Source organism: Bubalus kerabau, chromosome 1 (assembly GCF_029407905.1).
Source record: "Bubalus kerabau isolate K-KA32 ecotype Philippines breed swamp buffalo chromosome 1, PCC_UOA_SB_1v2, whole genome shotgun sequence".
Taxonomy (NCBI): Eukaryota; Metazoa; Chordata; class Mammalia; order Artiodactyla; family Bovidae; genus Bubalus; species Bubalus kerabau.
The window spans coordinates 61834802-61847857 of record NC_073624.1 but is presented as its reverse complement, the minus strand read 5'-3'; the positions used below and the strand labels follow the sequence as shown (position 1 = coordinate 61847857).

The 13056-nt window shown below is 37.6% G+C and overlaps 2 protein-coding genes across 6 annotated transcripts in view; one reads left to right on the top strand and one right to left on the bottom strand.

Annotated features, from left to right (window-relative positions):
• Positions 1-13056, top strand: part of ELK3 (ETS transcription factor ELK3) — a 266287-nt gene that overhangs the window by 34010 nt on the left and 219221 nt on the right. The window lies entirely within an intron of this gene.
• Positions 1-13056, bottom strand: part of LTA4H (leukotriene A4 hydrolase) — a 30865-nt gene that overhangs the window by 11879 nt on the left and 5930 nt on the right. For both annotated transcript variants that reach the window (XM_055576719.1, XM_055576728.1), the window contains exons 3-10: positions 11903-12023; positions 9168-9236; positions 6335-6439; positions 5290-5342; positions 2153-2225; positions 1739-1879; positions 894-917; positions 317-387 (exon numbers count right to left, since the gene is read on the bottom strand). In XM_055576719.1, the coding sequence (XP_055432694.1) occupies positions 317-387; positions 894-917; positions 1739-1879; positions 2153-2225; positions 5290-5342; positions 6335-6439; positions 9168-9236; positions 11903-12023 (657 nt within the window). The remainder of the gene's footprint in view (positions 1-316; positions 388-893; positions 918-1738; positions 1880-2152; positions 2226-5289; positions 5343-6334; positions 6440-9167; positions 9237-11902; positions 12024-13056) is intronic.

Sequence of the window (13056 nt, the reverse complement as noted above, 5' to 3'; positions counted from 1 at the left end):
CAGACTACTCTGCGTGGCTTCCTTGCATTCAGTTCAGAGCAATGGGAAGCCCAGCCCAGAAGGTGGCAGTGTGGGAAGTAAAGCTATGGCTCTGGTTTTATGTGTCCCTGTGTTAAAATATGACCACACCACGAACTAAATAGCATCAGCTGAAAACTTCTATTCTATCTGACACTGTGCCAAATATTACAGAATTAAAGAAAAAAACCCTGTTAAGAGATGATAACAAAGATATACACACAATCCAGAGACGTGGAAGGCAGGGAAAGAAATAAAAAACAAGAACCAATAAAGAAGGAATAATAATAAATCTTACCAAAAGTGATCCCAAGTTTTGTTGGTCACTAGATTTCCTGTCCAACTATGAGATATTTCATGTGCTATAACCTAAAGGAAATAGAGGAAGTGATTATCTTAATCTAAAATAATTCATTATGTAAGCATTCTACTTTTTTCAATTCCATGTTGTTCAATTTATTTCATTTTTTCCCTACATTTTCAGTTTTTTTAACATTAGCTGAGATATTCAAGGAATTATTCAGTTCAGCAAAAAAAAAAAAAAACAATTCAGCCAAACATAAAGTATTGTAGAGTTTAAAAAATGGAAATTCAACATTATTTTAAAAATACTAAATAGATACATTACTCCATTAAATAATATTTCATAAATATATCAAGAGATCAAACCATAAAATGTTCTTAAATCTAAGGCAATTAAGAGCGTAGTATATGGCTGATACATGTTGAGGTTTGACAGAAAACAACAAAATTCTGTAAATAAATTATCCTTCAATTAAAAAATAAATTAATTAAAAAAATAAAGTTGGAAGGGTTCAGAAAAAACAACAACAATGTAGTAATGTCTTGAAACAAGATAATACATTTTAACTTACATTGGAGAGTGACTTGTCACCAGCCTAAAAAAATAAAGAAAATTACCTTAGTATTTCAGAAATCAAATTACAGACTATATCTAAATGACAGCCTATGTCAAGACATAAGTCTGGCATTTATGGTTCACTGTATTTCTGCTATTGTACTCCAAATAGTTCAAAAGCAACATGTATTGAGGAAATTTTTTAAAAATGCAGGACTAAAAATAGCATTATTCTTTCTCTCCTTAATCTTGGGAATTTTCCCAGTACCAAGAGGCCAGTATACTTGTCTCTAATTTCCCAGAAACATTTCTCCTCTTCCATTTTTTTAATGTACCCTAATTTTCTTTCATTCTCTCCTTAAAACCCACAGTATATTTAAGAAAATTTTGTAATGTCCTGTGTCTACTATGGTGTGTTTTATTTATTTAGTTGCCAATCCATTACTCACTTGGTTTTAGGAAGGATTTAAAGTAGCTTACAAAGGCATATAAAATATAGCTATATACTATGGGCTAATTCTTCCCTAGTCATGGTAAATGGAGTTTTGTTTTGCTTTTAACCAGAACCTACATGCCAACTGTAAATGTTTCTTTCTCTGGATACACAATCCATCAATAGACTGTTATTACACAACCTTCCAGTCCCAGCATCCCAAAGCACCTTGAACCTATATTATTTTCTCCCAAATGGCCAAGTTAGAAGTTGATATGATGATAGTAACTACAAGAAACAATAAAATCAGAAACAAAGATTACATAAATAGAAGACTTTAAAAAAATTATTAGGAGCTGAAGTTTCTTCTTACATAGGTTTATGTTTGAAGCAAATTCAACTTTAGATGAAGAAACTTTTACACTTACCAGCAGAGTAGGAGTTACAAAAGTGAGGCAAGGGTTTTCCATGCCGCCATAGGGAAAGGATGGCGGCAGGACCAATAGGTCATACTGCCCCCAAATATATGGGCCTCCCAGATCTTCTGCAATTTTAAGCATAGATTCAGTCTAGAAAATGAATGCATATATATTTGTACATCTTAATCATTGCCATCATAAATTTCTTAAAAGTACACATTGCTTTCTATGAAGGCTATGAGTTAATGATGCTATTTTAAATGAAAATGATACCCCAAAAAAGCATCAACTGCAAACTCATATAAAATAAGATACACTATTTGACTCTTTTACCACATTACTTAAAACCATTCATTTCATACTCAAAATCTTAAATCTACTTTCTATCACTATTATTTTAAAAAGGGTAACTTTATGACCAACCTCAGAAAATTCGTAAGCAGACTTTTCCACCTGCTCTTTCTCAGACCATACCAATGTCCTTGGGCCAATCTGCCTGCAAAATGAAAAGGCTCAATAAAAATGAAATTCAGGGCAAATTACTCACCTGGTTCTAGGAAAGATTTAAAGTGTCTGCACACAAATCCTGACAGAAGTATGATTTACCACATGCTTATGGGGAGGAGGTGAGGCTAAGTAGTTTTTCTGAGGTACAAACCTCCTGTTGTACATGCGGCAGTAAATCTGCTTGTCTATGAAGGGGAGCAGCTTGAGCCACGTGAAAACCTAGACGTTACGTGCCCCCAAAGGTTAGCTCACTGGCTCAAGTAAGACCCTTAGGGATCTAGTTTTTTCTTCCCTCAATCTTACAACTGTAGAAACCCAGTCACGGCTCAATAAGAGGTTATTCTAGAATAGAAGTGGATGTAAACTCTGTTATGCACTTAAAGGTTGATTGCTTTTATAGAAGAATAAACAAACAGAAAGAGAAGGAAATTCTGTCAAATGCTATAACATGGTGCAATAAGGCAGTTACTGATGGACACATATTCTCTGATTCCATCTATGAGTCAAACTCAGTGAAACAGAAAAAGGAACAGTGGTTATAGAGGTGGAAATGGAGCTGTTGTTTAAAGGGTACAGAGGTTCAATTTTTCAAGATGAAAAAGTTTTGGAGATTTGTTTCAATAATGACACAAGTGACTACTGAACTATACATTAAAGCTAGTTATTATAATTTTGTGTTTGTCTTTTAAAACCACAATTTAAATAAAAGGAAGAAACAAATATAACTATATACACATATAGGACTATAACTCAAACATTTTTTTAATCTAAATTTCATCTTGAAAATTGTATGCAATGCAAACCCCAAACAATAAGACTTAGCCTTGATATTCTTCCCCAGAAAGGCAGTGGACTCTAAGGCAATGCCTCTCAAACATCAATGTGCTTACAATTATTTGGAGAGCTTGTGCAAATACAAAGTTTGATGTAGTAGGTCTGGGATAGGACCCAAGGACTTGTCTTTCTTACTCCTTTTTAAAAATATTTATTTATTTGGCTGTGCCAGGCCATAGTTGCAACATGTGGGATCTAGTTCCTCAACCAGGGATTGAACCCAGGCCCCCTGCATTGGGAAAATGGAGTCTTAGCCACTGGACCACCAGGGAAGTTCTTGCATTTCTAACTAACTCCCAGGAGATGCCAAAGCTATTGATCTGTAGACCACTGTGAGTAGAAATGGTAACCAGGGCTATGTAATATAAATTAATGACAGCTGCAAATGTGAGCTACGTGTGTAATTTTAAATTGTCTAGTAGCCACATTTAAAAAAAAAAAAAAGGCAAAATGAAGAGGGTGAAATCGGTTTTAATACTATATTTTGTTTAACCCAATACACCAAAAATATTATCATTTTGACATGTAATCGGCATAAAAGATTATTAGTAGAATATTTTGCATTCTTTTTTTTCATATTAAGTCTTTAGAAATCCAGTGTGTGGTTTACACTTGTAGCACATCAAGCCTCAGGTGGTTAGTGGCTGCTCCTGCAGACAGCAGAGTTCTAAGCTACAGGGGCTCCAACATCAGATGGCCTAGGATGGGTCCCAGCTCGAATATTTTCTAGCTATGCTACTCTGACCCAGTTATTTAAACTCACTGAGTTTTTTTTATTGGTAAAATGAGAAAGAGTAATTGTATTCATTTCACAGAGTTGTGAGGATTCAAGAGGATGATGCTCTGGAAAGTGAAAATGAAAGTCGTTGAGTCACGTCTGACTCTTTGTGATCCCATGGACAATACAGTCCATGGAATTCTCCAGGTCAGAACACTGGAGGGGGTAGCCTTTCCCTCCTCCAGGGGATCTTCCCAGCCCAGGGATTGAACCCAGCTCTCCCGCATTGCAGGCTGATTCTTTACCAGCTGAGCCACAAGTGAAGCCTGATGCATTGGAGCTGGTACCTAATGAGACCTGCTAATTGGCAACTGCTATGACAATGACGACAATTATTATTTAGTGAGTGCCTCCTATACGTCAGGAGCTTTACATATGTTGGGTCTATCAATCCTCACAAAAATCCTTTGAAGTACATATGATTATTTCTAGGTTTTAGGTGACAAAGATAAAACCCCAAAACCTTCAGCATCCTCTGAAGTGAGATGTGGGTATGTCTTGGTGAGTGTTCATCCTGATGCTCACAGATGCTCATCCTGAGAAGTGAGCTACCCAGGGATGTTCATAGTTAACTTCGAGAACTGGACTGGAAGCTGTGTTTGTCTGACATGTCCACCACGTCCACATTTCTGGCAATTTAAAGAATGTGATTACTATACAGCCATTCTTAGTTTTCAGTTGTTTAGAAATAGGAACAAACAAGAAATTAAGAAAAGGGCACTCTAGCTGCTGGTACGGAGAAGGCAATGGCACCCCACTCCAGTACTCTTGCCTGGAAAATCTCATGGATGGAGGAGCCTGGTAGGCTGCAGTCCATGGGGTCGCTAAGAGTCAAACACGACTGAGCGACTTCACTTTCCCTTTTCACTTTCATGCATTGGAGAAGGAAATAGCAACCCACTCTAGTACTCTTGCCTGGAGAATCCCAGGGACGGGGGAGCCTGGTGGGCTGCCGTCTATGGGGCGCACAGAGTCAGACACGACTGAAGCGACTTAGCAGCAGCAGCAGCTGCTGGTAAAACTTTAACAAAATATCTTATATTTCTGTAATATTCATAGGCTTCCAAGTGCTTTAAAATACTTTATCTCATTTATTGCACATAATCACCCAATGAGCTAGGAAGGGGGATGTCGTAATTTGAAGGATGAAAAAACAGAGGTTATGAGGATTGACTTGTTTAAACTTGTTTTAGACTCCAGATTAACAGTAAGAGTATGCTCATTCTCTAATACTTGGAAAGTCCAAGGAGTGACTGGTAAAGATTTTTTAATTTAAAATTAATTTGTGATTCACATTTCATGATTATATTTGAATATTTCTAGAGCTGTCAGCTTATTATCTTGAGAAACACAAAAGTGATCTAAAATAAATCCTGACAGAGGGTCAAAACACCTAAGGTTTGATCTTTGTGTATACTTCAAAATTTGTACAAAAGCTCACCTGCTTTCTAAAGCTCCAACAACCAAAGCAATCAGGTAGCAGGGGATTGGAACCTGAAGGGGCAAACAAGACACACAGCACACGCTCAAATCAGTGATCAAGAATGTTAACAGAGTAAGACAATTCATATTCAAAAGAAAGTTTCCTTTCAAATCTCCAAACATTAGTGTAGATTACTTTCTTTTGGTACTTCTCAAATGGTTCCCATTTTTGAGGGGTCTAGCAGTTCAAAATTGTAATATAAAAACTTTCAAAACATCTATTTTCCTTTTATCCTATTAGGAAGGAAAGCTTCTGAAATGTGAAAAATATGACTGCACAGTATTACAAGGTACCTCTTAAGTATTTCACAAAAATTGACAGATAAGAAGCCAACTGTGCTTTCCTCTTTGTTTTGTCCTTTCTTCTTGAATTAAAAAATTTCGTTTTAAATTGCTTTTTTGCAATCACTCCTGGCATATTTGAGAGACACAAAATAATCCAGCAATGAAAGGATGCTAAAGGTTTTAGAATCCCAGAAGCTGGTGTGGGGACAAAACTGTCCACTGTGATTCAATGACAAGTTCTGCTAAGGAGGATGATTTTAAAAAGCATTAATGTTTACACACACACAGACAACACACACAATTCATTAAAAGTCAAAGAAAGAAGTCAAACTACCAGCTACCTAGGAATTGTAACTTAAAGGACTGAAACTGTTTTTTGGTCTAAGATAGCTCTTCTATCTGTGAAGACTACGCCAATACATACCCACAGTTTGGTACCAGGGCAGGTCAAAGTAACTTAGGAATAAGAAACTTGCTACTGACTGAGATGAGCAAAAATGCATCAGGCACACCCCCTGCCATACTCACCCAGAAGCTTCATTCTTCAATACAACGTTGCAAGCAGAACTAAATATTTCAAAAGACCAAGAGATAAAAAAAGCAGAAGCTGCATTCTAAATTCTGAAATATTTCAAAAGCCATTTTGCTTTCCAAATGGGAAGAAGCTACTTAGAGTTCACCACCAACTAAAACACAAAATCTAGACCCTAAGATCTTACTTTTTGGCTGAATCTATAAATTTTCCTGTTCGGGTCTTCTGGGTCAGGTGCTTCTCCGTCACGAATGGCACTCATAAGTGCCACCAGTTCTTTGGGGACAGACACCTAATGGAGAAGAAAAGTCATTACCAGTTATAAATAAAATGTTCTACGTAAAATAACCTCTTCCGCCTTCTTGACTCTTGATCCAGTAGACTACGAACTAAGTACAGTCATATGTATCAGTTTTATAAACAGAATTAGCGTATGTAAAACTGGCTTCTTTAAAAATGAATGTGAAATATCAACATTTTCATTCACCTATTCATACTGAAAGCATTTGGTAGAAACTAGATTAAAATCCCAGCTCCGCCATTTACTAACTGCATGGACTTGGGTAAATAACCCTCCTGAGCCTCCATTTCCTAAATCAAATGAGGGTCATACTTCATAGAATTGTTGTGAGGAATAAATAACCTAAATTTATGTTACTTATAAAGAACATACATTATTTATTTTAATCATTTATTTTTATTATGTTAATATTTTTATCACACCTGGCAATGGCAGTCACCAGGCCTGATCCCCTCTATACCCCCAGGAGAGATTCAAAAGGATGCTATACTCACTTTAGAACAAAGAATACAATTCTGAAAATTTAAATATTTAAAACATAAGAGTTACAACATTCTACTTTTAAAATATCTTAATTTATGTATTTTTGGCTGTGCTAGGCTTTCTCTAGTTATGTCAAGTGGGGGCTACTGTCTAGTTGCGGTGTGCAGGATTCTCACTGCCGTGGCTTCTCCTGTTGCACAGCACAGGCTCCAGGCAGGCAGGCTTTCGTAGCTGCAGCGTGCAGGCTCAGGAGCTGTGGCACAGGCTTAGCTGCTGCGTGGCATGTGGAATCTTCCCTGACCAGACACTGAACCCGTGTCCTCTGCACTGGCAGGTGGATTCTTATCCATTGTGTCACCAGGGAAGTCCCATATTCTACTTTTTAAGGGTCTTGAGTGTGAGGAACTTAAGCTTATTGCTGAGAAAGGTGAAATAATCTTCTCTGGAACCTTGTATGGAGAAGATCCTTATGGAGCAAACCTATGGTCATTGGTGTGTGTACCCTAGCTCCATGATTCTGAAAGTGTTACTTCTAATGAATGCCAGAATAAAGGACCATCCCCTGAGTATTAGTGACTTAGCAAGCATCCATTCCAACAATTCTGGACTTTCTTGTTCTGTTTGCACGTAGTAATGTTAGTCGCTCAGTTGTGTCCAACTCTTTGTGACCCTGTGAACTGTAGCCCACCAGCCTTCTCTGTCCATAGGATTCTCCAGGCAAGAATGGTGGAGTGGGTTGCCATCCCCTTCTTCAGGGGATCTTCCCAACCCAGGGATCGAACCCTGGCCCAGCCCTCAAAGCTGTTACCGCGGCATGCACAGAATCAGGAGCTCCAGAACCAGCGCTGCTATAGCCACGGATCCTGGAGCTAAAAGCCTAGGGACTACTGTGGCTCCACTTCCTCCCTTCATTTAGGCAGTGATACATTGTCCAGATGAGAAAGCTGAGGTGGGGCGGTCACAAGACTTGCCGAAGATCATGCAGTTATTCAGTGGTGGAGAAGATCCCAGATCCTGGGATTCTTGGCCTCCAACTGTAGTTTTTGCAGCGTTATGCTCAGGGTGGTTTGGTGGTGGGACAATGTGGGAATCAAGATGTTTCCATAAATACCAGATGGTCCTCAGTTCCATTTGCCTGGTCTGAGTAAGTCTAGCCTCTGGGATAGTATTTATTAATTATAGTCCACCTTTTCGTAAAAGGGTTAGAAGTACCTACAATAAGAATATGTTGGAAATGCATACAAATAAGTCTGTAATATACACCCATTAGGATACCTAGATAGATATTTACATGGCTAGTTCCCAGGTGGTGCTAGTGGTAAAGAATTCACCAGCAATGCAGGAGACAGAAGGGATGTGGGTTTGATCCCTGGGTCGGGAAAATCCCCTGGAGGAGGAAATGGCCAGTATTCTTGCCTGGGAAATCCCACAGACAGAGGAGCCTGGTGGGCTATGGTCCATGGGGTTGCAAAGAGAAGGACACGACTGAAGCGATATGCACAAAGTGCATTTACAGAGTATTTAATTCTACAAATGTTTTCAAAGTTAAAAAGAGTTGCTCCCAAATTCTTGATTTTAGGTCTAGAATTCTTTTTTTGTGTATGTTATTTTATTTATTTTTGGCTGCACTTGGTCTTGGTTGCTGCATAGGTTTTTTTCTCTAGTTGCAGCAAGCAGGGGTTACTGTTCGTTGCAGTGTGCAGGCTTTTCACTGCCGTGGCTTCTCTTGCTGCAGAGCGTTGGTCTAGTTGCGGCTCCCAGCTCTAGAGACAGGCTCAATAGTTTTGGCACACGGGCCTAGGTGCTCTGCGGCATGTGGGATCTTCCGGGAGCAGGGATCGAACCCTGTACTGGCAGGTGGATGCTTCACCACTGATCCACCAGGAAAGTCTCTGAATTCTTTTTAAAATCAGAATGACACTCATTTCCCCTTTTTACATTTATGTTTGAAACTGCCTTTGGAACAGAGGTTCAAAATGAAATCCATTTTTCTAACATATTTCAGGCAGAATTTAATAAGTAAACTATTGCTAGCTAAAAAAAACATTATTATCTCTGCTTATCATTATTGACTTATTTGATTCATTTTGGAAACACATTCTGTGTTCATGGATTGGAAGAATTAATATTGCTAAAACATCCATATTACCCAAAGCAATCTATAGATTTAATGTAGTCCCTATCAAAATATTCATACAGAACAATTAATTCAGCTAATAATTTCAGTAATAGTTACCTCTGCACTGTAGGTTAATTTCACGGAAGGAGTGTCCTGGCAAGGAAGAATAGCTCTACAGTGGATAGCCTGGAAGAGAGAGGGAAAAAAGAAACAGCTGTTTCCCTGACTCATAAATCAAGTCATTAAGAAGTCATTACAATTGCAGCATTGTTCTTAGATACGTTCTTTTTATTTTTATTTTTTTATGATTATGGTTATTTTATTATGGTCATAGTACTTAAAATTTAGTTGTAATTTTAGAATTTTAAAGTGCAAATTATTATCCTGTATTTTTAAATTTAAAAGTAAAATTAAAAAATTTTTTCACAATATACAATTTTGACAACTAGAACATTAGGAGTAATAAGAAAACAGAATAATATTTAGATATAATTTTTTACAGGCATCCACTAAGGTAAACTGTATCTATTACTAAAGCATCATGTTATATCACTTAAAAGGCATAGGCTTTGTTGTTCTGAAATTGGGCTTGTGAAATGAAACTATCTCCTGCCATATCAGTAGACAAGCAATGTCGCAGCTATCAGGACGTCCGGTCTCCAACTGTGAATGCGGGCTCCCCAAACTGCTATCCAGAGGATGCGTTCTTTTTAAAAGTAAAAATGTCTCACATTTCTTCAGTTCTTTTCAAGTAGCAAAAGTAGATCTGTGGATAAAAAAAATCTAATTTCCCCTTTTAATGTATGCCCCACTCTCACATTTCAGTTGGAGCATGAAGCAAGGTTAAACAATGATTCCTGAGTAACAGTAGCACCCAATGAGAAGTTGTTAAGAACCCTGTCAAAAAAGGGCTCTTTAGTGAAGTAAATTTGAGAACCATGGCATGTTACATGCCTGTCTGGGAGAGTCACCAGGAACATTAGCTTTCTGAAGGCTCTGAAGAAACCTGTTCTTATACTTATTTCAACACAAAACCCACTTTCTTTCGGTTAATTATTAAAGTCTAATGGGACGCCAGATTTCTGAGAAACACAGCTTGGACAATGTGGTTAAGGTCTTGACATTTTGATCTTGTGGCAAACGTTGAAAGTAAACACTAGGAAGGCAGGAGGGAGAAAGAAAAGTCTCTTTTAACACCATCTAGACATATCCATTCACCTAACAGGTAGACCGTTTCTTTGCTTCCACATCCATCTGTCATAATGATCAATTCCATCAAGAAGAATGACCAGAGTACCTATGATTTCATACCCTGGCCTATTGTAGGATAAGTCTGCATCTATTGCTGGTGAGCAAAGGGAACCCAACCTCACTGAGCTAGAAGGAACATTGACACTCACCTCTCTCTCTGAGGTTGTTATAAATCCCAGACACACTTCACACCTCTGCAAACTTCCTCCTATCCTCCAGACACCAGCTCTTTTCACTTCAGATCTAATAGATTCTCCAAAGATACAGGAGTCCAAGTGACCTCACCTCTAGTTGGATTAAGTTGAACTAGAAGAACCAGATAGTCTGCTCTCCCCAAACAAGGTTCTAAGACCATGCATTTAGGGTTCCTTAAAGGTTCCTGGTTATGTGACTCCGTAGTGCCAGGGGTGAGGTTTATGTGTATTTCACTGGATAAGACCAAACCCAGAAAAATATGCATAGAGAACAGCTATAAGCAAACTCATCAAACAAAACATGTCTATGTGCTTCCTATCAACTGCAGTAATTTAACTGAAATCGCTTTCCTCCATTTTGAAAACTGCTTCCAACAAGAAATGGAATAAAATGTTCAAAATTCACATTCTTGTGACTCACAGATCTTGCATTTCTTGCTAGCTTTAGTTTACGGACATTCCATAATAATTACTGATGAAAATCAGATAAGAGATGGAGTGTATAATTGGTACATTCTTGCCTAGAACATGGTATCTCTTCCAGATTAGTGAACTGAGGATTTCTTGACAAAAAATAAAACTTCATTTGGCAATAAAAACTAAACATTGCCAGCATTGCTTCCTTTCTGATAGACTTGTTTTCCAATGTGAGCCTACCATAGTGTCTTACACAGAGGAATATTTAAAGGATTAAATACGCAGAGTACCTTACACAATGCTTGGAAATATAGTCAATGTTTAATGAAGTAAATTCTTTTCATTGTAAACTATTTGATTGCTAAAAGAATTAGTTTTGTTTCTTTCAGGAGTTTGACATTATTCTTGTGACAGACTATCTCTTAAGTATGTTCTTTATTTTTAGTTTTTAAACAGAAAATAGATGTAGTCTAAATCATATCATCTTAATGGTACATTAATATATATACATAATGTGTACATTTGTAAATGTGTAAGAAAAATCTGGAAAGGCTACAGACCAACTCAGTTGTTATCTAAGGACAAGGGTATCTGGAGAGGATTGGGAAATCTGATCCTTCCCTTTATCGTTAAGCAGTTTTCATAACCAGTACATATTTTGTTTAACAGTGTTTTCCTTTCATTTTAAGACCGTTTACTGAGTGACCACTCTATGCCAAGTTCTATGGTAGGTGCTGAGGATATGAATATATTAATAAATATGACCTAGATAGTCCAGCCTAGGTAGACATGTTTCAAATGAAAGGAAGTTTCTTTTTAAAAGTAATATATGAATGTATTAATGGTGAGAGATATAAATGAAAATGTATGTAGTCTTTTTAAGATAAATACTATCTTAGGTAAGATCCCAGTATCCGTAAGACCACTGTCCACTTTGCTTCATTCAGTTGCATGAGCTGGGAATAAGAAACCATCCCAAGTCCTTTTTACCTGGCACTGACTAAAGAGATAGGGGTGCTCTTTCCCAGAAGTTTGTTCAGGAGTGAGCCACTGAAGAGCAGAAGATTTTGGAGATGTCTCGAAAGAAATCTCTATAACAATTTCTTGATTTCTGTATGAAAGGAACAAATACATTAGTAGTATACAATTCAATCTAACTAAAATTTTAATTCATAATACATAAACAACATGATATACACCAAATAATATAAACAGAATTTTATGAGGTCTCATTACTGCTTGAGAGTAAGTTCTAGGAATGTTTGCTTTGCACGCTCTTACCTGAGTGTCAGCCTATGAGTCTTTTTTTCTACATGGTAACTGCTTATGAAGATGTAAGAGGAAATAATATTAGGTGAACACCCCAGCTTTTTTTCTGTGATACCAGGTAATCTTTTACAGTGGTGGGAAGGTAGAAGGAATAACTTTGGAATGCTGACGACCACTGCAGGGGTGGCAGAGCATAACACAGGGCAGTGCTAGTTTGCAAACTGTTTCTGGAAGAGTTAAGTCAAGAACTTGAGAGTAAATGTTCATGTTTGTTAAATCTATGATAAAAGCATATGTGTTTGTATTTAATCTCTTCTTCCTAGTAATTAGTTTTTACTGCATTTTACAAAAGTATTAGCCTGTGGTGGACTGGAACTAACAAAAACTGGGTCCTTCACCCAGATAGATTGAGCAGCATTGTTAATGAAGAAACAGCAAGAGCCCTGGAGACCAGTGGCTGTGCTTGAGTCCTGACTCTACCACTGACTGTGAACTTGGCTGTGCTGTGAACTTGAGCAAATTATTTGACCTTCCTATGCCATAGTTGCTTCATCTGTGGAATATGGTTAATGATATACCTCACAAATTATGTGTGTTTCCTTTCTTTTTCTTAAATGGGAAGAGAAGATATGAAAACACTGGCTGGTACAAGGTGGGATTAGATTGACTTTGTTCTAGGTCAATGATTTTCTACCATTTATTCCCTCCCCAATATACCAAGGAGTGGGATATACTCCCAACATGACACCTCTGGCTAACTTTCTTGAACAAGTTACCTTCTGTCTCTGAGGTTCCCTTTCCTCATTTGTCACTTGTATTAATCGAATAACAATGACAAACACATAACCGTTTCACCTAACCATTTCTACATACTA